Source organism: Juglans regia, chromosome 8 (assembly GCF_001411555.2).
Source record: "Juglans regia cultivar Chandler chromosome 8, Walnut 2.0, whole genome shotgun sequence".
Lineage (NCBI taxonomy): Eukaryota > Viridiplantae > Streptophyta > Magnoliopsida > Fagales > Juglandaceae > Juglans > Juglans regia.
Window position 1 is genome coordinate 21,812,591 of NC_049908.1, and position 25,017 is coordinate 21,837,607.

The 25,017-nt window shown below is 36.8% G+C and overlaps 2 protein-coding genes across 3 annotated transcripts; one reads left to right on the forward strand and one right to left on the reverse strand.

Moving 5' to 3' along the window:
* Window positions 1-6,841: 6,841 nt before the first annotated feature.
* LOC108998180 (mediator of RNA polymerase II transcription subunit 14-like) lies at window positions 6,842-16,122 on the forward strand. Of its 2 annotated transcripts, none has more exons than XM_018974658.2 (8): window positions 6,842-7,329; window positions 8,044-9,123; window positions 9,477-9,574; window positions 10,138-10,312; window positions 10,437-11,460; window positions 11,571-12,598; window positions 12,851-13,935; window positions 14,862-16,122. In XM_018974658.2, exons 1-8 carry the CDS (start codon window positions 7,084-7,086, stop codon window positions 15,661-15,663), a joined length of 5,538 nt encoding a protein of 1,845 aa, XP_018830203.1. In that variant the 5' UTR covers window positions 6,842-7,083; the 3' UTR covers window positions 15,664-16,122. The 2 variants fall into 2 exon arrangements, with proteins under 2 accessions (XP_018830203.1, XP_018830204.1); XM_018974659.2 differs by having other exon boundaries at window positions 6,843-7,329; window positions 11,577-12,598.
* Window positions 16,123-17,662: 1,540 nt separating this feature from the next.
* LOC108998191 (transcription factor UNE12-like) lies at window positions 17,663-24,655 on the reverse strand. Its single transcript, XM_018974683.2, has 7 exons — window positions 23,818-24,655; window positions 22,850-22,960; window positions 20,764-20,880; window positions 20,116-20,181; window positions 19,285-19,350; window positions 18,690-18,767; window positions 17,663-18,418 (listed from the first exon to the last, which is right to left on the reverse strand). The coding sequence occupies exons 1-7, from the start codon at window positions 24,184-24,186 to the stop codon at window positions 18,188-18,190; spliced, it is 1,038 nt and encodes a 345-aa protein (XP_018830228.1). The 5' UTR covers window positions 24,187-24,655; the 3' UTR covers window positions 17,663-18,187.
* Window positions 24,656-25,017: the final 362 nt, after the last annotated feature.

Consider the following 25,017-nt stretch of genomic DNA (forward strand, 5'->3'; position numbering starts at 1 on the left):
AAGTTTTCGGTGGAAAACTTATGTAGGAATAGCAGTGCTCTTAATTGTTTTTCTTTCTAATTGCACTAGGTGCCTAATAAGTTAATAACAAAGTTCGGTTAGTCCTGAAGTTCTAAATAAATACAACAAGAGTACTGCTAGTGGGCCACTCAGCATTTGCTACTGGACGTATCGTTAGTGTAATTTAATTTTTATTTATTTTTATACATTTTTTTAACATTTTTAACCATTAAAAAAATTAAAAAATATATAGATATAACTTCACTAAAAATTACTTTCTTAACCATTAAGTAAAATAAAAATAAAAATTAAATACTCGAGCGGTAATTTTAAATGGTAGCATTGAGGAGGTTAAGTGGCATTTTCCTTAAAACATACCCATAATCAATAAGAAATAAAACTATCATCTTAAATTCAATATAAATTATTTATGATAAGTGACATAAATTAATAAGTAAACTACTTATAACACTCCATTACAACTTGACAATACAATTGAATTAAGGGTAAAATCTTCATCACAACTACAAAACATTTCAATGTTCACGACATTAATAAACAGTACGACCTAAGGGTAAGGCCACTTAAGCAAATGTTTAAGGCACCACCCTATATAACCCTCCCAAAATAAAAGTGAAATATTTTTATTTTTATTTTTTTAAGAAAAATATAAAACCCATTTCATTAAATAAAAATTTAAATAAACCCTATATTTTTTAATGTGTGCAAGGCCCCATGATACTAAGTTCTATATCTAATACAATGAATAATTTATATTTTTAAATAATTTTTTTAAGATTTTGCTAAATTGAGGTGCAAAATTTATAATGAGTCCTCATTTCAAATTGTTATATTAATATAAAATAAAATAAAATATTTAAAAATATCAAATAAAGCCTCATTTTAGTGAAAATTTTGAAATATATTTAATATGATGATTTATATTTTATTGTAATTACAAATAACTTATTTAAATTTTGCCCTAGTTCTAAATTTTTAAAGCACTCACGATGGCTTATCTATATTGCATTTTTACGTAAAATGACTCATGTCAAAATAAAATCTCCATTAAATTATGTAAAATCAATGCAAAATACATTAATTGAGCTAAAGTTCTTCTGTACAGTGTACAGTTAATATGCACTATTCATCTATGTAAATATTTTTTACTTTTTATTATTTTTTAATATTTATTTATATTTCTTGCATTTACAATTTTATTTATAAAACATGAAAAAGGTATATTATTATTAGAATACTTTATTTTAATAAAAAGAAAAATACTCATGATAAAAACTTGGCAAAATATGAAAGAAGCGTAAAAAGTTCAAACAAATAGGATGAATATTGAGTTTTTTCCATTATTATTTTCTTTTTAATTTTTTTATCAAGCTATTAATGTCATCGTGGCTAGTGAGAGATATTACAATTACATGAGTATATGAAATATATTGAAATATCTGAAAATATTACAAATTTAACGATAGTTCGAGAAAACATATAAAATGAACCAAAAAAAATAAGAAATAAAGAATATTTAAATAATATAGAAAAATGATAAATAACTTCATGTATAGTGCATTGCAAAAGTCGATAGTTAAAATAGAAAAAGTGAACTTTAATTGATTTGATTAAATAAATCTTTTTATTTAAACGGATTTAACATGTTATTGTGTAAACACATTATTAATTATGAATCTTAGCTAGGTGGAGTTCGGTTCGGTCTGGTCCGATTTTAAGAGGTTTTGTGGACCGAATAAGACCGGACCGGACCTATTCGGTCAAGGGTTTTGCCACCTTAGACTGGACCAAACAACTTAAGGACCAGTCGGTCCATTCGGTCCAACCTTCATTTTTTTTTTAAATAGATTAATAAAAAAATTTATTTAAAATACTAAATTAAAATTAAGTGACTTATTAAATGAACATTGCATAATAAATTGTACAATTATTAATATATATATACTAGTATTATATATTATAGTTATACATTAAAGAATATAATAATATATTGATCTAAATATATATAGTTATAGACATAGTACTAATACTATAACTAATAACTATACTAGTTGTGTTACTAATATACTATACGTTAGTGATAAATTGGTAATACACTACTAATACTATATTAAGTTGTAGTTATAGTGATTTAATACTAACATATTAAGTTAACTATACTAATACTATTATAGTGATTTAATACTAACATATTAAGTTAATTATACTAATATTATTATAAATTTATACATATACTATAATTTATACTAGAACTCTTATAATATTTTAATATATTAATATATACTAGTACTATATATTATAGTTATACATTAAAGAATATAATACTTATTTAATATTGTGATATTTTAATAATTAATTATATATAATTATTTATGCAAATAATATATATAAATAAAAAATATATATTTATATTTTTTTAATTTTCTTTCAGTCCGGTCCAATCCGGGATGAAAAACCCTTGGACTTGGGACCAGACCGAATTCATTCGGTTCTATATAATTTGAACTGGATCGGATTGATCGATTTCTCCAGTCCTGACTAGTCGAATCTCACCCCTAATCTTAGCTATTAAAAAAAATTAGAAAATAGAAATATTTTTGTACTTTTGATGTGATGAATTCCGATGATATGATAATTAAAATAAAAATATTAGACACTATCTACTAGATGGACATGTGCATGAAGAATAAGATCACATTATTTTTATGAATAAATATTTTCATCGGCCACTGTACCAAGCTCTACATCCCACGTGTGAACCAAATTCACTAACAAGTAAATTGGTTTTACGTTTTTTCCTCTCCCTTGAAGAGAGAGGTCGAAGAGAGAGAGCTTGAGGAGAGAGAGGTCGGACAAAGAGAGCGTTTGAGATGAGAGAAAGAGGTCGAAGAGAGAAAAAGCTTGAGGAAATAGAGATTAGAGATAGAAAGCTTGAGAGAGAGGTTACAGAGGGAGAGAGAGCTTGAGAGAGAGAGAGGTCTGTGATGGGTCTGATATAATAAAATAAAATAAAAACTACGTTAGTGTATGATGTGGAATGAATAGTAGTTTTTTTTTTTTTTTGAAAAAATACCTCCTTGTATTCATTAACATCTTGTATCAGTATCCATGTACAATTTATCTATGAGTAATTGATTAGTAATCAAGTCAGGACCCTCTTCTACCCAATACATATCACCCTCCCCATGTACAGCCAGTTTTGCCAGTTGGTGAGCAACCTCATTGCCCTCTCGATGCACAAAACCAGTTTCCCATCTGTCAAACATTCCCAACTTCTGCTGCAATCCCTCCACCAGGTGACCCCAACATGAATCATTCTTCTCCTCTTTGCTCACAGCCTCAATTACACCCTTGGCATCCCCTTCAAAAATGACAGCACCTAGTCCCAACTCTTCATAGTGGACCATAGCTTCCCAAAGAGCATAACATTCAGCAACAAAAGCAACAGTACTGAACACTCTAATAGCAGAACAAGCAGCAACAAGCTCCCCTCTGTCATCTCTAATAACCACCCCAATACCCAGCTTCTTTGAAGAGATATTAATTGCAGCATCAAAATTAGCTTTTAGATAAGAGCCAACTGGCTTTTTCCATTTCTTACCTCCAGCGACCCCCCTCTTGACATTCTGGTTTATTGCACCTTCCTCCCTCCCTGTTGCCAACTTAAACTCCTTCCATCCTGACAAAGACACCTGCAGAACACTAGTAGGATCCAAGAATTTTTTCTCAAAAACATACTTATTTCTTCTATACCAAATATTCCTCATAATCATAACCATTATCTCTAGATGTTCAGTTGGAAGCTTGCTGTTCATTTCCTCCCAAAGTTGAAAAAAATCCCCTATCCCCACCCTCCACTTATGTACTGGGTTACCTTTCTCTGCCCAAACATCAATAGCAGCAGGACATTCCCAGATAGCATGCATTATAGATTCATCTTCATTTAAACAAAGAGGACACTTAGCATCCTTAACCACCCTTCTCAGGAATAGATTCATTTTAGTTGGCAAAATGTTGTTAGCAAATTTCCAGAGGAAGTGTTTCACTGTCCCTGGGACCCCAAGCTTCCAGATCTGCTTCCATATAGGAGAATCCCTATCACTTTCTGAAGTTTCCCCCTTCTCTTGCCTCCTTGCCATCTGCAGCATATGATAAGCACTCCTAACTGAGTACTTACCATCTCTTGTGAGGTCCCAAATAAGTCTATCCTCTGCACCCATAGGACTGATAGGCAAAGAAATAATCAAATCAGCTTCATCTTCATCTTCATCAAAAACCTGCCTTATCAGATCCTTCCTCTAGCCTTTACCAGAGTCATCAAACAAATCACACACATAGGCCTCAGCATTTAAAGTGTTCACTTGAGTCTGCACACAACCAGTCACACGTTTTGGAAGCCATTTATGGCCCCAAATTTTAGTAGTTTTCCCATTACCAATCCTCTACCTCATTCCTCTCTTTATAATGCTCAAAGAAGACCAAACACTTCTCCAAATAAAAGATGGTGATTTTCCAAGTGGGGCTTCCAGTAAAGAGGTACTTCTGAAATATTTTTCCTTAAAAACTCTAGCCACAAGGGAAGTGGGATCTTTTAAGAGTCTCCACCCTTGCTTGGCTAGCATTGCCAAGTTAAAGTCTTCAAGTTGCCTAAAACTCAAACCACCTTCACACTTTCCCATTCCCAACCTACCCCATTTCCACCAATGAATCCCATTATCCTTTTTATTCTGAGACTACCAGAATTTTGTAAAAAGCTGCTCAATTTCAGTACATAACCTTTGAGGCAACTTGAATACACTCATCGTGTATGTAGGAATGGCTTGCAAGACAGCCTTGATTAACACTTCCTTTCCAGCTTTTGAGAGAAATCCATTTTTCCAATTTTGCATCCTACTCCAAACCCTTTCCTTCACAACACGCAAAGCATTATACTTTGATCTCCCTACTATGGCAGGAAGATCAAGATACTTTTCATATCTATCACAAATAAAAGAGCCAGCCTCTCTAAATATTTCATCCCTCACCTTTTCTTTTGTATTTCTACTAAAGAAAATAGAAGTTTTGTCCTTATTAAGTTTCTGCCCTGAAGCCCTTTCATAGCACTCAAGCACTTCATACATTCTCTTCCATTCATCAGTTGTTGCCCTTCCAAAGATCACACAATTGTCTGCAAACAGCAGATGATTGATCCTTACACCTCCTCTCACAGCAGCAACACCTCTTATAACCTCATCCCTACCAGCCTTATGAAGCAAATGACTCAAGCCTTCAGCACAGATCAGAAACAAGTAAGGTGATAGAGGGTCCCCCTGCCTTAGGCCTCTTGATGGGATAATTTTATTTCCAACCTTGCCATTTATCACAACTGAGTAGCTCACTGATTGGACACATTTCATGAGCAAACCAGTAAATATCTCACCAAACCCCAGTTGGATTAGCATGAGTTTTAAAAAGGGCCACTCAATTCTGTCGTATGCTTTTGACATATCAATTTTCATAGCCATACTACCTATTTTTCCTGCTTGCTTTAACTGCATCGAATGGAGCAACTCAAAGGCAACCATGATGTTATCCATGATAAGCCTATCTGAAATAAAAGCACTCTGGTTTTGAGAGATAGCCACATGTAAAACCTTTTTTAGTCGATTGGCTAAGACCTTTGAAATCAGCTTATATAAAACATTACATAAACTGATTGGTCTGAATTCCTTCACTGACTTGGGCTCCTTCACCTTAGGGACCAGTGCAATATGAGTATGGTTTAGATCTGCCACCAAATCCCCTCCATTTAGAAATTCCAAGACAGCCTCACCTACATCTTTACCAAGAACATCCCAATGCTTTTGATAAAAACCAGCCCCGAAACCATCAGGCCTTGGAGATTTCCATGGTGACATCTGCTTTAAAGCCCCATCCACCTCATCCCTTCTAAAAATCCCTTCCAAACCTTTCCTCATAGTACTAGAGATCTTAGGTTCTATATCAGCAATACATCTCATAATGTCACTTTTTGTAGGGTTACTAGAGGCATAAACATTAGAAAAATACTCTTCAAAAGCCCCTTCAACTTCTACCTGTCCCTTTTGAATAATTCCTTGAACATTAGAAATTTCAGAGATGGCATTTTTTCTTCTTCTCTGGTTTGCACAGGCGTGGAAGAATTTTGTATTACGGTCACCCTGCTTCAACCAATGAGCCTTAGCTCTTTGCTTCCACCAAATATGATCCTGTTCTAGCAATGCTTCCAGCTCCCTACTTACCTTTCTTATCTCTGTGACATGGACATGTCCTTCATCATCTTTAAGCACTTTGAGCTTATGAGAAAGAGATTTAATCACAGCCCCTCTACTCAAAACCTTGCTAGAGGACCATTTCCTTAGTGCCTTTCTACACATATTTAGTTTTTCCTGAACCTTAGAGAGTTTGCCCCTTTCCCCCTCAATCCTCTTCCACACCTCCTTAACTTTTTCACCACATTCCCCATCATCGGAATGAATAGTAGTTGATATATAGTCTATCTCTATTTTTATTTTATTTTTTGGAAAATGAGATTTTTTTTTTTTTTGGAAAATGAGATTTTTTTTCTATTATTTCAGTCATGTACCTTATCAAATTATTATCTAAGTTTTTTAAACTTAAATTCTTAATTTGGAACAAAATTTCAGTGAAGTAAACGCTGAGCCGCTGACCCTTAGTTTGTTGCCACGTGGCAAATTCATGAATATAACAAATATATTTAAATATATAATCCTTCAGTTTTTCATTTTTTGGACTCTCTTTGATGATTTTATCTATTTCTTTCTTTCTTCCCCCATCTTTATTTTATTTTCTGACTCTCTCTCTCTCTCTCTCTCTGTTTCCGATCGTTGCAATATCATCAGGAATCTCCACAGAATTAGAGAGGGAGAGAAGAAGAAGAGCTCAGCAATACGCGCACAAACACACACACACACACTCTCTCTCTGACCAAAGATGCTAACCCTAGTTTCCATGTCTCCCTCGTCGTAGATCTCTCACGGGACCTCGTTAAGAAGCCCTATCCACACGCCACTTCCATCACCAATGGCCGCGGAGCTAGGCCAACAGACGCTGGACTTTTCCGCTTTGGTCACCCGGGCCGCCGAGGACTCCTTCCTCTCCCTCAAGGAGCTCGTGGATAAGGAGAAGTCCAGGTCGTCCTCCACCTCCGCCTCTGCGGCCGGAGACCCACAGTCCGACACCGAGAGGAAGATTAACCTCCTCAAGTACATCTACAAGACCCAGCAGCGCATGCTTCGCCTCAATGTCCTCGCCAAGTGGTGCCAACAGGTCATCATCCCTTTCGACTTTTTTCTTCGGCCTTGGGCTCGGGCGTTTTATGAGGGTTTTATTTGGCCTATTGGAGTTACGGTTGTGGCTCAATTTGTGAATTTTAGGCTAGTTCAGGTTTCGGTTCTTTTTCAAAAATAAAGAATGTGATTTTGGTTTGTTTGATTAGATTCTTTATTTCTTTTGGTCTTCATTGTTGATTTGGGTATTTGACCAAGTGGTTCAACGGGATAAAAAGTTTATGAATTTAGTCTATATTCAGTTCAATTTATGCTCATAAATGAGCAATTCTGGCGTCGAATTCGCGTTCAAATCATGATGAATTTAATCCGTGTTCTAGGGTTTTTGACTTGGGAAGGCTTTGAGGTTTTTAACTGGGTAGAAAAATAGAGTTGTATATTCATGAGTTTAGGCGAATTCTTGACTTAGCGTGGTTAGTTGTACTAAATAATGCAAGATTGGATGGGTCAGTTGGATTTGCCGTTTCTTTTTTTCCGAACACGTTGGAGAATTGAGACAACATGGAATTTTGGTTTTCTTTGTTAAGGCTAGGTGACTCATGGGCTCCATTAGGTTAATTTGGTCGAACTTACGCCTGTAAATACGTGGATTTTGAGCTCAATTAGGACTGGATTAGACAAAAAAAAATTAAAGTGTTATACGAATTTTTAAGTACGTTTTATTTTTGGTGTAATTCTGCCTTTCATCCTGCAGGTTCCTTTGATACAGTACTGTCAGCAGCTTTCCTCCACTCTATCAAGCCATGATACATGTTTCACACAAGCTGCAGATTCATTATTTTTCATGCATGAGGGGCTACAGCAAGCTCGTGCTCCTGTTTATGATGTACCATCTGCCGTAGAAGTGCTTCTTACAGGAAGTTATCAGCGTATACCAAAATGTATAGAAAACGTGGGTATTCAGAGCACATTAAATGAGGATCAGCAAAAGCCAGCTTTGAAAAAGTTGGACATGCTTGTACGGACTAAATTACTCGAAGTTTCATTGCCAAGAGAAATATCTGAGGTAAAAGTTTCTGATGGTACTGCACAGCTCCGTGTGGATGGCGAGTTTAAGGTTTTGGTTACACTTGGTTACCGAGGACACCTATCAATGTGGAGGATATTACATATGGAGCTTCTTGTTGGTGAGAGAAGTGGACTAGTGAAGCTGGAAGAATCACGACGGCATATTCTTGGAGATGATTTAGAGCGTAGAATGGCTGCTGCAGAAAACCCATTTCTAACATTATACTCAGTCCTCCATGAGTTTTGTGTTGCACTTGTCATGGACACTGTCATTAGACAAGTACAAGCGCTTCGACAGGGACGATGGAAAGATGCAATCCGATTTGAGCTCATATCTGATGGTAGTACAGGTCATGGAGGGAGTGCTGGTTCTACACAATTGAATCCAGATGGAGAAGCTGATTCATCTGGACTACGTACACCAGGGTTAAAAATTCTATACTGGTTAGATTTTGATAAGAACGTTGGAACACCTGATTCAACATCATGCCCATTTATTAAAATTGAACCAGGACCAGATCTGCACATAAAATGTCTTCATAGCACATTTATTATAGACCCAATAACTGGGAAGGAGGCAGAACTTTTTCTTGACCAAAGTTGCATCGATGTTGACAAGTTGCTGCTAAAAGCTATATGCTGTAACAGATATACTCGTTTGCTTGAAATTCAGAAGGAGTTGGGGAAAAACGTGCAGATCTGCCGAACAGCAGGTGATGTTGTTCTTCAGTTGCCCTTGGATGAACTCGATATTGACTATAGAAAGGTTAGTTCCCTTCTAATATTGATTTATATTGCTCAAGTTTTAAGAGGTTCACTTTTGGCTGGAGACATGATCCTTTAATTATTTTTATCTATCTTTATATCTTTGATTTGTTGGTTAATATATGTGCTGTTTTCTGATTATTGAACCACACACATCGCATCCATATTCTCTGTTTGCAGAAGACCATTTCTTACCAGGCAAAATATATTTTGGATTTTTTTATACCTTTACTTTATTAAGGAGCCTTTACTATTTTCTCATGCATTTTCTTTCTGATTCTCTTGATCTTTCCTTTCTTAGTTTTGGGATGAATCTCATTAACTTCATTTTTGTTTATGAATTTCTGACTGCAGAATGATAAGAAGTCTGACAGCAGGGAATATGAGGGGCAGGAAGTATTACGTGTTCGTGCCTATGGCTCATCTTTTTTCACCCTCGGAATAAATATAAGGTATCTTCCTTTACCTGTGCAACTGTATGTGACCTTATGTTTTCCTGTTTATCCAAAATTCAAAGGTGATATCAGTTAAATATAAGTTGGGACTTATTGGTTAGTATCTTAATAACATCTATATTTCTTTGATTGAGAAATCAAGTAAAACTGTTCTTGCAACTAAAATTGATGTGGGTATGCATTTTAATAGATGAATTATTGAAAAGATTTCATGTATTATTTGGTTTTCAGGAAGATTATAAATTGTTACAATATTCAAATTTAGAAAACGTGTAATGTAAAGTTGTCTGAGGAGCTTTGGCTTGTTTATCATTCCTTGAAAATTGTGCCATCTATTGTTTTAACTTATCTCTTTCTTTATACTTTCTTATCTTATCCATCTTTCCTACATGACACCAATGAATAGATTTATTGCTTTGAAAAAGTTTCTGTTACATAAAAGGAAAAGGAAAAGGAAGAATTAAACATGATCTAAATGGGTCATTCTCTATTGTACCTACTAGTGTTTCTTGAAAATTTTAGAATTTGTTTTAGCATGTCTAAGATTTTGTGACTTGTAGGAACGGTTCTTTTCTTCTTCAGACATCCCGGAATATTCTTGAACCTTCAGTATTGTCGGATTGTGAAGAAGCTTTGAATCAAGGAAGCATGACTGCAGCTGAGGTTTTTATAAGCTTGAGAAGCAGAAGTATTATGCATTTGTTTGCATCTATTGGCAGGTTTTTAGGCCTTGAGGTAAATAGTTCTTCTTTTCTTTCCATTTGAAGAATAGAAAGTTAATAGGATTTCATTTTAGGTCGGTTTTCATACTCGTGGCTTCAGTTAGCATCCTTAAGGGAGTAAAATTTGGCTCTTGCAGGTGTATGAGCATGGTTTTGCTGCTGTAAAAGTACCTAAGAACATGTTGAATGGTTCATCTATGTTGCTGATGGGGTTTCCAGACTGCGGGAGCTCTTATTTTCTGCTAATGCTCCTTGATAAGGAGTTTAAACCCCTGTTTAAATTGTTAGAGACACAGCCAGATCCATCTGGAAAAGCCCATTCTTTTAACGACTTAAATCATGTGGTGCGGATCAAGAAAATTGACATTGGCCAGATGCAGATGCTTGAGGATGAAATGAATTTGAGCCTACTTGACTGGGGAAAACTGCTTTCCTTCTTGCCTAGTTCTGGGGGTCCTAATCATAGTTCCGAACACGGGATTCTTCCTGAAATTGGCCCTGAGAGTTCTATGCAGATTGCTGGATGTCCACCATCTAGTTTTTCATCTTTTGTTGATGAAGTGTTTGAACTTGAGAAAGGGTCATCTGCAATTCCATTCTCTGTTCATAATCTCTCTTCTTCATACAGTACATCTCCTGCTTCTCATTTTGTTTCTGCTCCAATGAATCTTCATACAATGAAAGCTAAAACCCCCTCTCCTAAGTGGGAGGGAAGTATGCAGATCTCACAGATCAATAACATTTCAAAAGTTTCCAGTATGACCACCCATTATAATGGCTCTCTGTATTCCTTGAGCAATTTGAAGGGCCCTGCACAATCCCATTCACTCAGTTCACTCTCTTCCGGTACAGGAAGAGGCACAACTATGAAAAAACTATCAGCCTCAAAGTCTGAGCAGGATTTGGCTTCTCTTAGATCCACACATTCGGTTGAAGTTGGGTCAGGTAGCCCAATGGATGAAGATCAGCTCCGATTACTAAATGATACTTCAAATGATGCATATGGGAGCAAGTCAGCTCGACTATTATCTCCTCAAGTCACTGCCCCTCGAATGTCTGTACCAGGTGCAAAATCTAATGGAATTAGAAATTCGCCTTCCAGGCCTCTCGCTGGATCGCTCAGAATTGCTGGGTCAAGCTCATGTACCACAACTCCCGTATGTAAGATCCTTTCTCTGCGTTTATCCACATTAAGTGGGTATATGAATTCTTACATTTTCACTTTAGGTCTACGTTTTTAGATTTTGATATCTGACTAGAAATTGGACTAGTTTCAGCACATGCACCAGAATCTGCAATCTGTCCAAGTCCTAGTCAAGATGTTGTCTCCAAGCATGATAAAAACCCTCGAAAGCGTACAGTTTCAGATGTTTTGAATTTGATTCCATCACTTCAAGGTCTAGAAGCAGCTTCCAGGTTTTGTAAGAGAAGGAAAATCTCAGAATATGCTCATGCTCTACACCCATCATCACAGGCACCTATATCAACAGAGGTGGTTACTAAAATGGAAGGATATAGTTATGGGAATCTAATAGGTGAAGCAAATAAAGGTAATGCATCTTCCAGCATTTATGTTTCTGCTCTTCTTCACGTGGTCAGACACTGTTCACTCTCTATCAAGCACGCTAGACTAACTAGCCAGATGGAAGCACTAGACATTCCTTATGTTGAAGAAGTTGGGTTAAGAAATGCATCCTCAAACATATGGTTTCGGCTTCCATTTGCTAGAGGTGATTCATGGCAACACATATGCCTGCGGCTTGGCAGACCAGGAAGCATGTATTGGGATGTCAAAATTAATGACCAGCACTTCAGGGATCTATGGGAGCTTCAGAAGGGAAGCAATAGTACACTATGGGGTTCTGGTGTTCGCATTGCCAATACATCTGACATAGATTCTCATATTCGCTATGATCCAGATGGTGTTGTTCTTAGTTATCAATCTGTTGATGCTGATAGTATAAAGAAGCTGGTGGCTGATATCCGAAGGCTCTCCAATGCAAGAATGTTTGCCCTTGGCATGCGTAAGTTGCTTGGAATACGAGGAGATGAGAAACCAGAAGAGTGCAGTACAAACTCTGATGTTAAAGCTCCAATTGGAGCCAAAGGTGCTCCTGAGACAGCTGATAAGTTATCAGAGCAGATGAGACGAGCATTTAGAATTGAGGCTGTTGGATTAATGAGCTTATGGTTTAGTTTTGGCTCAGGTGTCCTAGCTCGCTTTGTTGTTGAGTGGGAATCGGGTAAAGAGGGTTGCACGATGCACGTCTCTCCTGACCAACTTTGGCCGCATACAAAGGTTTTTTCAAAACTTTCCTTGGTTGTTTTATCTTGATCCTTTACTTAAAAAGAAAACAAAATGATCTGTAGTTTAATTGGTGCATTGTATGTGCTTGGTATTACACTATCTTCCGTGTCCTGTATCTGGCCTGGCATGTTTTCTACTGTATCATGTGTCAGCTCTCTCTTTCTTCACCTAATGCCAAAGCTTTTAAAATAAGGGAAGATAATTTCAAACGTTTATGTAATGAACCCTTCCTGTGCTGCACAGTTTCTGGAAGATTTTATAAATGGAGCTGAAGTTGCATCCCTCTTGGACTGCATTCGCCTGACTGCAGGGCCCTTGCACGCTCTTGCTGCTGCAACACGACCTGCACGAGCCGGTCCTGGGCCTGGGGTCCCTGGGGTAGCAGCAGCTCTTTCTTCTATCCCAAAACAGGCAGGGTATATTGCAACATCTCAGGGCCTCTTGCCTAGCAATTCAACCACAAGCATTGGTCAGGCTACTTCTGTGCCTGTAGGGAACCCAGCTGCACCTTCTGGCACAGGGACTCTTGCTAATCACGGCCTTCATGGAGCTGCAATGTTAACTGCTGCTGGTCGTAGTGGCCCTGGCATTGTTCCGAGCTCACTCCTACCTATTGATGTCTCTGTTGTGCTACGTAGCCCCTACTGGATACGAATCATCTATCGCAAAAATTTTGCTGTTGACATGCGCTGCTTTGCAGGAGATCAGGTATGGTTGCAGCCAGCAACACCACCAAAGGGGGGCTCTTCCGTTGGAGGATCATTACCATGTCCACAGTTTCGCCCTTTTATTATGGAGCATGTTGCTCAAGAACTAAATGGTTTAGATCCTAATTTCACCGGTGGTCAACAGATGGGTGGACTGGCAAATTCCAACACACATAACCCAATTTCAGGTTCTCAATTATCTGCTGCAAATGGAAATAGAATTAACTTGCCCAGTTCTGCTGTAATGGCCAGGGTAGGAACCCAAGTATCGGGCTTGAACCGAGTGGGAAATACTCTTTCAGGATCTCCAAATTTAGCTGTTGTGGGCTCTGGAATGGCTTTGCGTAGAACCCCAGGCACAAGTGTCCCAGCACACGTGAGAGGAGAACTGAATACTGCCATTATTGGCCTTGGGGATGATGGGGGGTATGGAGGTGGCTGGGTTCCTCTTGTTGCTCTTAAGAAGGTATTAAGAGGTATTCTCAAGTACCTTGGAGTGCTTTGGCTATTTGCCCAGCTGCCAAACCTTTTGAAAGAGATCCTAGGATCAATTTTGAAAGACAATGAGGGTGCACTTTTGAATTTGGATCAGGAGCAGCCTGCCTTGCGCTTCTTTGTGGGGTAAGAGTCAAGAAGACTTTTACTTTTAAAAAGAAAGTTAAAAAAGATTTTCGAGTTCTATATATAGGTTGTTTCTGTTTCTCATATCTTAGAAACTTCCATTTCTAGTTTTGTTTGTCTCTTCGTGGTATTCATAGAATAATGTTCATGATCTTGGTGTTATGCTCTGTAATCGCTTGGTAATCGTGCACATGATCTCCACGTGTACCCATAGGTGGCTGTTTTGATGCTCTAAGCTGTACCATGAGACATCTTTTGAAATTTGAGGCTTCTGAAACTTGAAACTGATGCCCTCATTCTTGAGACTTGCAATTCTAGTTCTTGCTTTCTCCTCACTAAATGCCACTGTGTTCTTTGTATCAAGTATCAAACCAATTTTCCAAAGTATCAATGGCAGCTTTCTTATCAGTTCTGGTTGAGGCCACTCACCCATCAATATTGAGATAATTGATCTACTCTGAAATTTCAAGCACGAGAGTTTTTTGTGACCCCGCTTTTCGTGTATCTTTTTCTATTTCTAGTTAGGCCTTCCTCCTCTATACTTGCAAGTGTGGGATGCTACCTTTGTTTTTATTAATAAAGTCTTCTATTACGTATCAAACAAAAAAAATTTTGACACCTAATTGATTTGTGTAGTTTATCTTACCCTTTTTGCTGTGTTTGAATTCATTACTTGGACCTTGCCATCCACACTTCACTTCTAGTCTGCGGAGGAGCAGAGACATTAGTTTATTAATTACATAAAGTTCTTAAATGCTTAAGTTATCATGAGTTCGTTTCTTACATTGTCTAATAGTTTTGAGGCACCCCATTGCTGTTTGATTTATCTACCTTGAGGATATTCACTATTTCCTTGTCTTTTATTGGCTTGCCTGTGTTACACTCGGTTCTCAAGCCACAGGGTTTCTGGATCTTTCTCTCTGCAGGGGCTATGTATTTGCTGTAAGTGTCCACAGAGTTCAACTTCTTCTTCAAGTCCTCAGTGTGAAGCGCTTCCATCATCAGCAGCAGCAACAACAGCAAAACTCACCCGCTGCACAAGAGGAACTAACTCAATCTGAAATAAGTGAGATATGTGACTACTTTAGCCGCCGTGTTGCATCAGAGCCCTATGATGCTTCTCGTGTTGCTTCATTCATTACTCTTCTCACCTTACCTATCTCAATTCTTAGAGAATTCTTGAAATTAATAGCATGGAAGAAAGGATTAGCCCAGGCACAGGGTGGAGACATAGCTCCTGCACAGAAACCGCGCATTGAACTATGTCTTGAAAATCACACCGGATTGAATATGGACGATAACTCTGAGAATTCATCTGTAGCCAAAAGCAATATCCATTATGATCGCCCGCACAACTCAGTTGATTTTGCTCTAACTGTTGTTCTGGATCCTGCACTCATACCACACATAAATGCTGCTGGGGGGGCTGCTTGGTTGCCCTACTGTGTTTCTGTGAGGCTGAGATATGCGTTTGGGGAAAACCCAAGCGTGTCTTTTCTTGATATGGAAGGAAGCCATGGAGGCCGAGCTTGCTGGTTTCGTGCTGATGACTGGGAGAAATGTAAACAGAGGGTTGCTCGTACTGTGGAGCTTAATGGATCTTCGGCAGCAGATGTCAATCAAGGAAGATTGAGAATAGTTGCAGACACTGTGCAAAGAGCACTGCATTCATACCTTCAAGGGCTAAGGGATGGTGGTGGGATTACAGCGAGCTCTGGGTCAATGTGATTAGTTAGGTCACGGTCATTAGCAGCACATGATTCTCCGAGATTGGTATCTCGCAGTAAATCATTTCAGGTTGTGTAGATTTTTAATGGCTTGTATTTTTTTTTCTGAGGGTATGCAAAGTGGAGGAACTTGCAGTGATGGGGGAAGAGAACCCTGGCAATAGATGATTTGAATGAAAAAAGTTGCAGAGTTCGGCGACGGATGGACAGTTAATCTGGGGCTAATTTGATTAGCTGACTTAGATCTCTAATAAGTAGTAGGGTGGATGATATTTTTGGACCTTAGATCATCTGATAATTAGGGTGTAAAATGTTTTTGAAGATGAGTGTAATTGTTTTTCTTGTACAAATCACACTTGACGTCTGTATGATACGAACTCTGTAAAAAAAGTTGGTTTTGTTGGAGTTTTATACCCCACCCCCCCAATGGACACTTGCAAGATGCTCATCTTCTGATTTAGCTACACTTTGTTCAACCACACTGGTGCTGATATCTACTTGTTGCACAACTTGAGGATTTAATTACCGGATGCAGTGTTAGCATAAAGCTCATCTCTCTGATTGTCTACAACTTTGGACTCGCTTTTCTCGCCAAGATTTTTTTGAAATACTTCACTACTATTCATTATTTTATAAAAAAACTCATGAAGACGGGTTGTTCTAAGATGTGCCAGAGTCTTCTCAATATTTGTTTTGTCATTCACATTTCATTTTTCTTCACCAGTTTCAATGAAATTTATGAGATACTCTTCTTTTTTCTTTTTCTTTTTCTTTTTATCCTTGTTTATGGTTGATATTCATGCATCTAAAAGTAATATATTTTTATTACAACTTTATGAAAACCAATGGCGGCATTTATATAAAATCTCCATTAGATTTGTACAAACCTAACCCCACCAAACTAACAAACAAAAGTTTCACAGGACTCCAACAAATAAGCTCCCCCCCCTCCTTTCTCCTTTTCATCTTTCTTCTTTCATTTAAAATGTAAAACCACATCGACATGGACTGAAAATGACACAATCCACTTGCTAGAAGATTTCACTCTCTATTCTCTTTTTTTCTCTATTTTTTAAGAAAAATTTTACTCATCATCATTTTTCTCATCATCTCATGATGCGGTATTAAATGATAGATTCACAAGTAAAACATAATAAATAGTCTTCAATTATCTAATGTCACGTCGAGAGATGATGAGAGGATGATGCGAAAAGAGATGATGAGTAACATTACTTGTGTGGGCTAAAGGTAGATCCAAATGATCTGGAGTAGATCTATTCATGTCATGTATTTGATGTTCTAAGGCTGAGGTCTTGAAGATTGACAGAAGACAATAGATTGGACATATTCTAAATTCAAAAGTGACTTGTGGCGGTGGGGGGAGAGAGAAAGCGAGAGAGTGAAATAGGGAAAATTTTTAAAGGTATTGTTTAATATGCTTTGATTTTTTTTAAAGTTGTTTTAATTTTTGTGATTGGACAATGATTATGTGTATTTTTCATAGATTTGAAAGCTATGTAGTTTGATTTTGAAAATTTATGAGAAAATCTGAAGATTTTGAAAAAAAATACATGGGCCAAAACTCCGGGCGGGAGAGAGAAAAGAGGAAAAGGTTACGTCAATTTTTAAATAGGAAAATACTAATTGAACCGATAAAATTAACCGATAAAAATGACTGGTTGATTTTTTTAGTTTATTTTTATTTTTAAATTTTACTTAATAATTAAAGAAGTAAATATTAATGAATTAATTTTTTATTATTTTTTATAAATATTTATAATTGTGTAAAAAATGATTAAAAAAATAAGAAAAAAAATAAAATTTACACTGCATCGGTTCAATTTATCGGTATTATAGCATCGTCCTTCCAAAGAATGCAACTTTGCCTTGGGTAATCATTCAGTATATTTCAAAAAGAGCTCAACTCACTTTTGAAGATAAAAAAATAAATAAAAAAAGATCCTTAATAAACAATCTAAGCAAGACATTAATTATAGTCATTGAAAAAACAGAAGCTTCCAACATAACTTTATTGGACAACCAACCAAACTTTTTCCACTTTCACTAAAACTTTCTGTAAATACATCATAAACAAACCCATCCGTCCCTTTTAAATGGCCCCACAATCCATTATCCACAAAGAAAAGGAAGAACAGAGTCCCTACCACACATGTTTTGGTCATCTACCACTAAATCCACCACTGGTGCTAGAAAAGGACATCGATTATGCTTTTGGGAAAAAAAAAAAAAAACCTTTCCGGGACTTGACCATGGGAAAGACATCAAGTGCCAAAGGTTTTTTTTTTCCTTCAATGCATGGAAACCACTCCTAGTTTGACAAAAATCAGACCAAGAATTGAAACAGTTGCACTGACCAGACAGTTTGTCAGACAAAGGAGATAAAAACTAGACTATAAACTACTACCTATTGTCACGAGAGTAAGAGATGAACTATTACAGATTTATGGGAGCCAGAGAGACGAACTGAGAAGCAAGTGGAGTTTCATATTGGTTTTTCTTGAGATCTATGAAGGGGTCTTTGATTCAGGCTTAACAAGTGTTAGTGCATCCGTTTCTTGTGTCCGGAAAATGGCAGAAGCAAGAGATATGGGCATGATGCATAGGGCCTTGGACTGAAGGAATTGCATGGCAGCTCCCATGTCTTCTTCCATCAGCTTAGCCACTTGCTGCTCCGTGCCATCATTTGACCACTTCTCCCAAGCTTGTTGATTTGTTGCTCCTTCAATGCCCTCCCCCTTCATAAAACATCATCGGAAGGTAAGAGATAAAAACTAGACTGCAAACAGAAGAACGCACAGATATGATCGAACCATTTGTAGATTCGAACTAAATGACATGTCAAAATGCATGGCAAGCAAACTCAAATGCATGCAATGCTGAATTAAAAGATCACCAAGCTGAAACATTTATGCCGTATCAATAAGCACAAACAGAAATAATATATCACAGAAGAATATCAAATCAGAGAACCAAGATTTTTAAGTTTTAATTCTTCCCGGTTGCTACCTCAACTGATGACAGGGGTACATCAGCTACAAGCTGAGCCACTGCACCTGCTCCACCCAGTCTACTCATGCTCAAAACCTGTTTCGATCCGTCAATGGAATCAGAATCTCTTAATTTTCTTTTTGTAGTCAAAATAAATAAAAACAATCAATGTAAATAAATCAGCTGAATACAGAAGCAAAGAAAGTGGCATCAGTAGGGCAGTTCACATCAACTTCTATTCAAATATGACGGTTGCAAAAACAAGATCATGACACCATACAAGATCACTTATTATGATTGGTTTACATAAAGAAAGCTTGCAATTCTTCAATGATGTCTACAATGTCCGACATGACTTGGACGAACCTTATAATAAAGACATTCTTGAAATAATTTATTACTTATAAAAAAAAATAAAGACATTCTAAGGACTATGGAACATTTTAACACGCAAGAGGTAGGGAGTTGTCACAAGCTCTTGAAAACAATGGCAAATACAATAAATGCTTCAAGCAAGCATAAAACAAGGAATTGCATGAAGGAAAACTGGGACTAAGGTATAGAATAAATCTTCTCTATATAGTAATTCCATCTTGATTTTGAGTATCAATACCTTGACTTGGAGCCTCAGAAACTTCACATAATCCACAATTTCGTCAAGCATGGCTGCCCTATCCGTCTGAACAACATATTTTAAAGTATCATCAAGTATAACCATATGTCGAAGGTAAGCATATTTTCAATGAAATTAATTAAAGAAAATAAAGATAAAATAAAAATGAAGCAAAACCTCCACGACCTTGTCTAGCAAGGTACATAACATCAATATGCCAACAACATATTAAAGTCAGTCCATTCTACAAATTAATACATGTTCCAGCCAATCATCACCAGTTTCAAACAGTTAATCCAGTGTCCCTGGCATGCAGGTTTTCACAGCCAACAGTTCATCAGAACTTAAGTTACCCATGTGTAGATTTGGCACCAAGAATTATGTCCCCTTTGTATTTCCAGCAAGAAGAGGACAAGGAACCACATCCTGACATTCAGTTATCAATTAAATTTCATAATGACATTATGATTAATAAGATGATGTTCTAACCCTTTAGTGGGAATCTGTAAAGCAAACTAATAAAGTTTTAATCGGATAGAAGTATTTTTGAAGGTCCCAATGAACTCTTTAATCATGTATGAAGGAATGTATGAAGTGAGCATCATTATTTGCAAGAGGTGACCATGGCATGTGGCTGTTACAAAGTCCTCTTGTTTATTTCTTTTTGTTATTGTTAATTGCATATGCTTCATAAAGTTCTTAGTCGATAGGAACAAATCATCAAATATATTTTTAAATTTCAGGTACACAGGACAAGCACTAACTGAAGATAAATGTTATTTAATAAATAGAAAGGGACACCATTAATAGCAGCACTGAGAAGGAACTAACTTTATTGGCGCTGGGAACTAATTCCTGCAAAGCCTTCATTCTTTCTGCAATTCTTTCTCGACGTAACTGCATCCAGAAGAGAGAATCAAAAGGTGGCATGTAATATTGAAGTACTGATGATGGGCAGATTGGTAAAATAAAAAATATAATTAAAACGATAATGCCAATCTAAATACTCTAAAGCAGCATAGGAATAGAGATTAACATATGTTGATAACTATTAATTTAACATTTATCTTGCGTTTCGTATTTTGCATTTTATATTTATAAATCTCTTCCAAATATCTAATATTGCAGAGTAAAGAGGAAACAGTGGGACACCACCACTGGAAAGTAGTACATTAGCAGTTTTTAAAACTGTGCCAGCAGTCAGTCAAACCCATACTTGGCACACTGAAACCACCTTATGACTCTTGAAAAATTTCACAAGTGAACAACTGTCAATTCTTTCTAATTCAAAGTTTTATTTGGTCACGCAACTTGAATTATCTTACATGTTACATGGATACCAACTCATGCAGTGAAACTTGTTCCACTATTTCAAACTATTATTGACATAAGTGAAACCAACAGTCACATCATTTAGAGTTTTCTTTTAAAGAAAAAGGCACAAATACCATGGGGATCTATATAGAATTTTATATTTACCCGCTCAGCAATACTATGGGGATCTGTGGCTTGCCCTCTTCTTGCACGCACCCTTGGGCGGATGGCAGGTGGATGTGCTGCAGTGCCAACTGGTCCAGGTGTTTGTTGGCTGTGAAACTGTCATGTGAAGAATAATGAATGCTGTCAACTAAGGAATAATGGTAAATGTGTAAAGGTAAATGTAAGGAAAATCCAATAAATAACAGCTATAAGCAATGTAAAGTAGAAAAGCAAGGGAAACCACCAATTTGGCAAGATGATTTACTTTTTCTCATTAGTCATATGACTCATATCAGACTCACTCGACACAAAACAGTACCAAAATACACACAATGATCTAATTATACACAACAAAGAGAAGTTATAACACTCAAGAAACTTAGAATCTTGTTATCTTATCATGCTAATTATTCAGACAGCAAGTGATCAATAATTTCAATCTCAAGATAAATCCAAAAGATTGGGATATAATTATTTAGCATTTTAACTCTTTTAAATGTACAGAACAGGGGTATTGGTATGTAGTCCACTAATGCGCAATGCCAATCAAAAGAAGTTCTTCCCGGTTGTTTCCTTGCTGATTGTGAAATCTCAAACTCAAGAAGCTTAGGCAGCTACGGCTCTAGAGCAAGAACCATGGAGCTAAAGCAAATGGAACTCATAAACTGATAGATTTCTTTTTGATAGGTCGGAAAGTGATGGATTTCAGTAGGAAAGAAATACTAATAACAATAACTCCCAACACATAAAACTGCAATACATCAAATTACTTTCAAGCCTCAGCCCAGTAATCCATTCAATGTTTCTTATCCCATTGTGATGTGACGTTTCTAATTCATATCTAGTCATTTTCAGTAATGGATTTTGATAGGCAGGTTTATCTAGACATTCCATGGTGGAAGGCCATCTCAGGGTTCACTAGCACATACTCATTTGAACTTTTATCCATAACAACATCCAATCACATGGTTATCCCTGAATTTGAATATTCAAATCTTGTAACCAAGTTGCGTACTAATGACCAAATCCATTTTTGGACAAGTAAGCCTCCCCTCAATTCCAGGTAAGAACATATTCACTATTCAGCCACTTTCTTCTTAGCAGCTCCAGAAACCAAAAAATAATATATGAAAACGTAAAAATTTAATAAAAATCTTTAAAAAAAAATGCTAAAGTAAGAAAAGTTAGCTGTCTTAACATTTTATTCAAATTCATCTGAGTTTTTGAGATAAATCGAAGTTTGACTAATTACTTAAACAAAAATAAATAATGCTTTTTTTTTCCTTCTCAACAGAAAAAATTGAATTCAACAGCTTCAAATGAGGACCCAAAAATCCGCAGGAAAGTGTGGCTAAATTAACTATCAAAAGTCCACCATTTGAGTTGATCAATTTTATTATGGCTAGAAAAAAATTGGCAAGAGTCAACCTCAAGGGAAGAACACACATTGTACCACGCGCCTTAACAACTCTGGATGAGCGTGGAGGGGGGGTTTCTAGGAACAACATTCTACCAGTTAATTGACAAAGATTGCCACTATTAAGTCTAAAAGGACAAGAGAGTCCCTCAAGTATTATAAGCACTCAACACCGCACGTTTAAAATACTCACACGTGCACGTGACCAGTCTGTGTCACTTTTTTTCTAGATACATAAGAACTGTACTCGCACCACCTCAAGCGCGTGTAACACACAGCATTAACCAAAGCCTATAAAACCTAAATAAAATACATTTAATATATATTAGACAAATTTTATTCTTCATCCAGTATTTGTTATCAATTCACACCTTGTCATGTAACCTATTTTAAGAGATAAATATTGACAATTGATACAGATATAAAGAGATTATACAAAATAAATCTATAAATTAATGTGATTTTATAAAATCCGTTAAATCTATTTTATAATAAAAATAACTTTACAATCTAACGTATCGCAAACTATATCAATTTGTAAATTTTTTTTTTAAATTACTTTATGACTAAAGTATTTTCATTTTTATTATGTGATGAATTGTCAATAGATGAAAGTGACAAATAAAGCATTTTTATTTCTTATCTAAAATGAAAAAAGAAAGTGTGTACCTGGTTGAGTTGGGGTGGGCCAGGTGGTGGAGATGGTGCTGTCGGCCGGACTGGGTGGAGCTGCAACTGTCCAAACGCTGGAAACAAACTCATCTGCACCGAATCTCTCTCCTGCCACACCCCAAGTACAAAATACACTTCATTTTTTTTTTCACCACTACAAAACTCTACTCTTTTTCTACACAAATACATACAGATATATATATATATATATATATATATATTCTTATTGTATATGTACAGTGTGTTACTGTGTAAGGCTCCTAGGAAAAAATCTCAAATCCCCAGAGCTAAAAGAAAAGGAACAAAAAGAAAAGACCTGAAGCCTGGAAAGAATCTATGGTATATGTTCCTGCAGAAAAACCTCATTAATCCCATTTCCCATTATCTATTTACAAGCAAACTTTTAGTACAGCCCAAAAGCCAACTCCAACAAAGCTCATTAGCAGACAAGCAGAGTTCAGCACACAGTACTTCCCGTCCCAGAGAGAGAGAGAGAGAGAGAGAGAGCTACAACGTGACAATGTTACCCTCAAAACAAACAATAGAAAATGACATGCCATTCCTATCAAAACCAGGCCGGCTCCTTATGTGAGAGAGGGAGGGAGGGAGATCCGTTACATGTCAATTTTACCCCCGATCAAATGCAAAAATGACATGTCAATCCTGACAAAACCAGGAGTGCAGACTTTTGCAGAGAGATACTATAAAAGTCTTAAGAGGAGGGTGAGGGTAGAGTAGGAACATGGAAGTTTTACCCTCATAATATTAAAATGGCAGGCCAATCCTCAACCAAAATCGAGCCAGTCTCCGGTCCAATTAAAGTTACAGCAGAGAGAGAGAGAGAGAACGCTAAAACAACATGACCCTTTTACCATTGAAAAAATGGCATGCAAATCCCATCAAGCGAAGCTAGCCCACCCAAGAAAAATATACTCATGCAAAGAGAGAGAAAGAGAGAGGTTTACATTGATTCCAGAAGTTGCAGCAGAAGAAGAAGACCCATTATTATTATTATTGCTATTCAAGTTGTTGTTCCCATCGACAAGCTCTTCTCGAAATCTCTCATACCTCAGAAACCCTTGATGCTGCTGCTGTTCCAAGTTCAACCCCAAAGAAGGTGCCATACCCATCCCCAACCCCATTCCTCTCAGCAGCCCACCGCCACCACCACCAGACCCTAACTGCAGCATCATGGGCACGGAACCCACCTCTCCCCCTCCATATCCAGCTGCTGCCACTGCCGCCGCCGCCTCACTACTTGTATATGTTGGCTGCGCAGACAAGATCTGCTCGAAGAAATCGTCGCCTAATCCCTCCGGCGGATTGTCCGCCATATTATCACCCGATAAAAAACAAAAACAACAACCACGATAAAATTCTATATGGTCTTCTAGAATACAGTTTCTTTTACCCACACAAGAAAAAGAGTAGTTCTTGCAAGTTTCCCGAGAAAGAGAGGGCGTGCGATGTTTTATATGGCTAGGATGTGTTTGTGGGTATATACGTGTGCATGTTTCTTTTCTTCAAGCTCTGTTTTCCTATCTGAACTTTGCGAGGTAAGCAAGTATAAGAAGTGGTGAGGGGGAGCGTAATTGGGAGAGGCCGAGAGAGAAAGGCAGTGGTGTTGGGGAAATGGGTGGCAGATCCGGAGCCCGATAATCCGCAAAGGGGATTGAGGGTTCCAAGAAATGGTTGAAACGGAGAGAGAGAGAGAGAAGTTGAAGAGAGAGAAAACGCTTTGGGTCGCCTTTTTGGTGTTTTGTTTTCTTCGGCCTTTGGGTCTGACTAGCGAGCGAGCGAGTGGTCTCAGCTCTGCCCAAAGAAAAATGACACTGACTGGCACAGACGAAATGGCAAAGTTGATATTATTATTATTGTTATTATTATTAAAAAAATTCGTTTCGTTACATCACACATAATTTTTAATTTTTTTTTCTTATCAAATATATAATATATAGATCATAAATAAAATAATTCAGTTAATTTAGAAAGAATAAAATATTTTTTTAAAAATAATAAAAATAAGTATTGTGTGTGGTGTGTAAAGATAATGATGAATAAAGTTCATTATTATTATTATTTTAAAAAGTTAAATTTATAAATTTATTTAATTTAATATAGTACCTCAAATTGTACATTTTTTTATTATAAAATAAATTTAATTT

What these genes read in the sequence shown, in the direction of transcription:
- LOC108998180 (XM_018974658.2), top strand. Translation starts at nt 7,084, where the DNA reads ATGGCCGCGGAGCTAGGCCAACAGACGCTGGACTTTTCCGCTTTGGTC. An exon ending in TCGCCAAGTGGTGCCAACAG is followed by an intron (nt 7,330 to 8,043) that starts GTCATCATCCCT and finishes TTCATCCTGCAG; the next exon opens with GTTCCTTTGATACAGTACTG. An exon ending in GCCTTGCGCTTCTTTGTGGG is followed by an intron (nt 13,936 to 14,861) that starts GTAAGAGTCAAG and finishes TTCTCTCTGCAG; the next exon opens with GGGCTATGTATTTGCTGTAA.
- LOC108998191 (XM_018974683.2), bottom strand. Translation starts at nt 24,186, where the DNA reads ATGGCGGACAATCCGCCGGAGGGATTAGGCGACGATTTCTTCGAGCAG. An exon ending in GCCCACCCCAACTCAACCAG is followed by an intron (nt 20,881 to 22,849) that starts GTACACACTTTC and finishes TTCACATGACAG; the next exon opens with TTTCACAGCCAACAAACACC. An exon ending in TTCTGAGGCTCCAAGTCAAG is followed by an intron (nt 18,768 to 19,284) that starts GTATTGATACTC and finishes GGATCGAAACAG; the next exon opens with GTTTTGAGCATGAGTAGACT.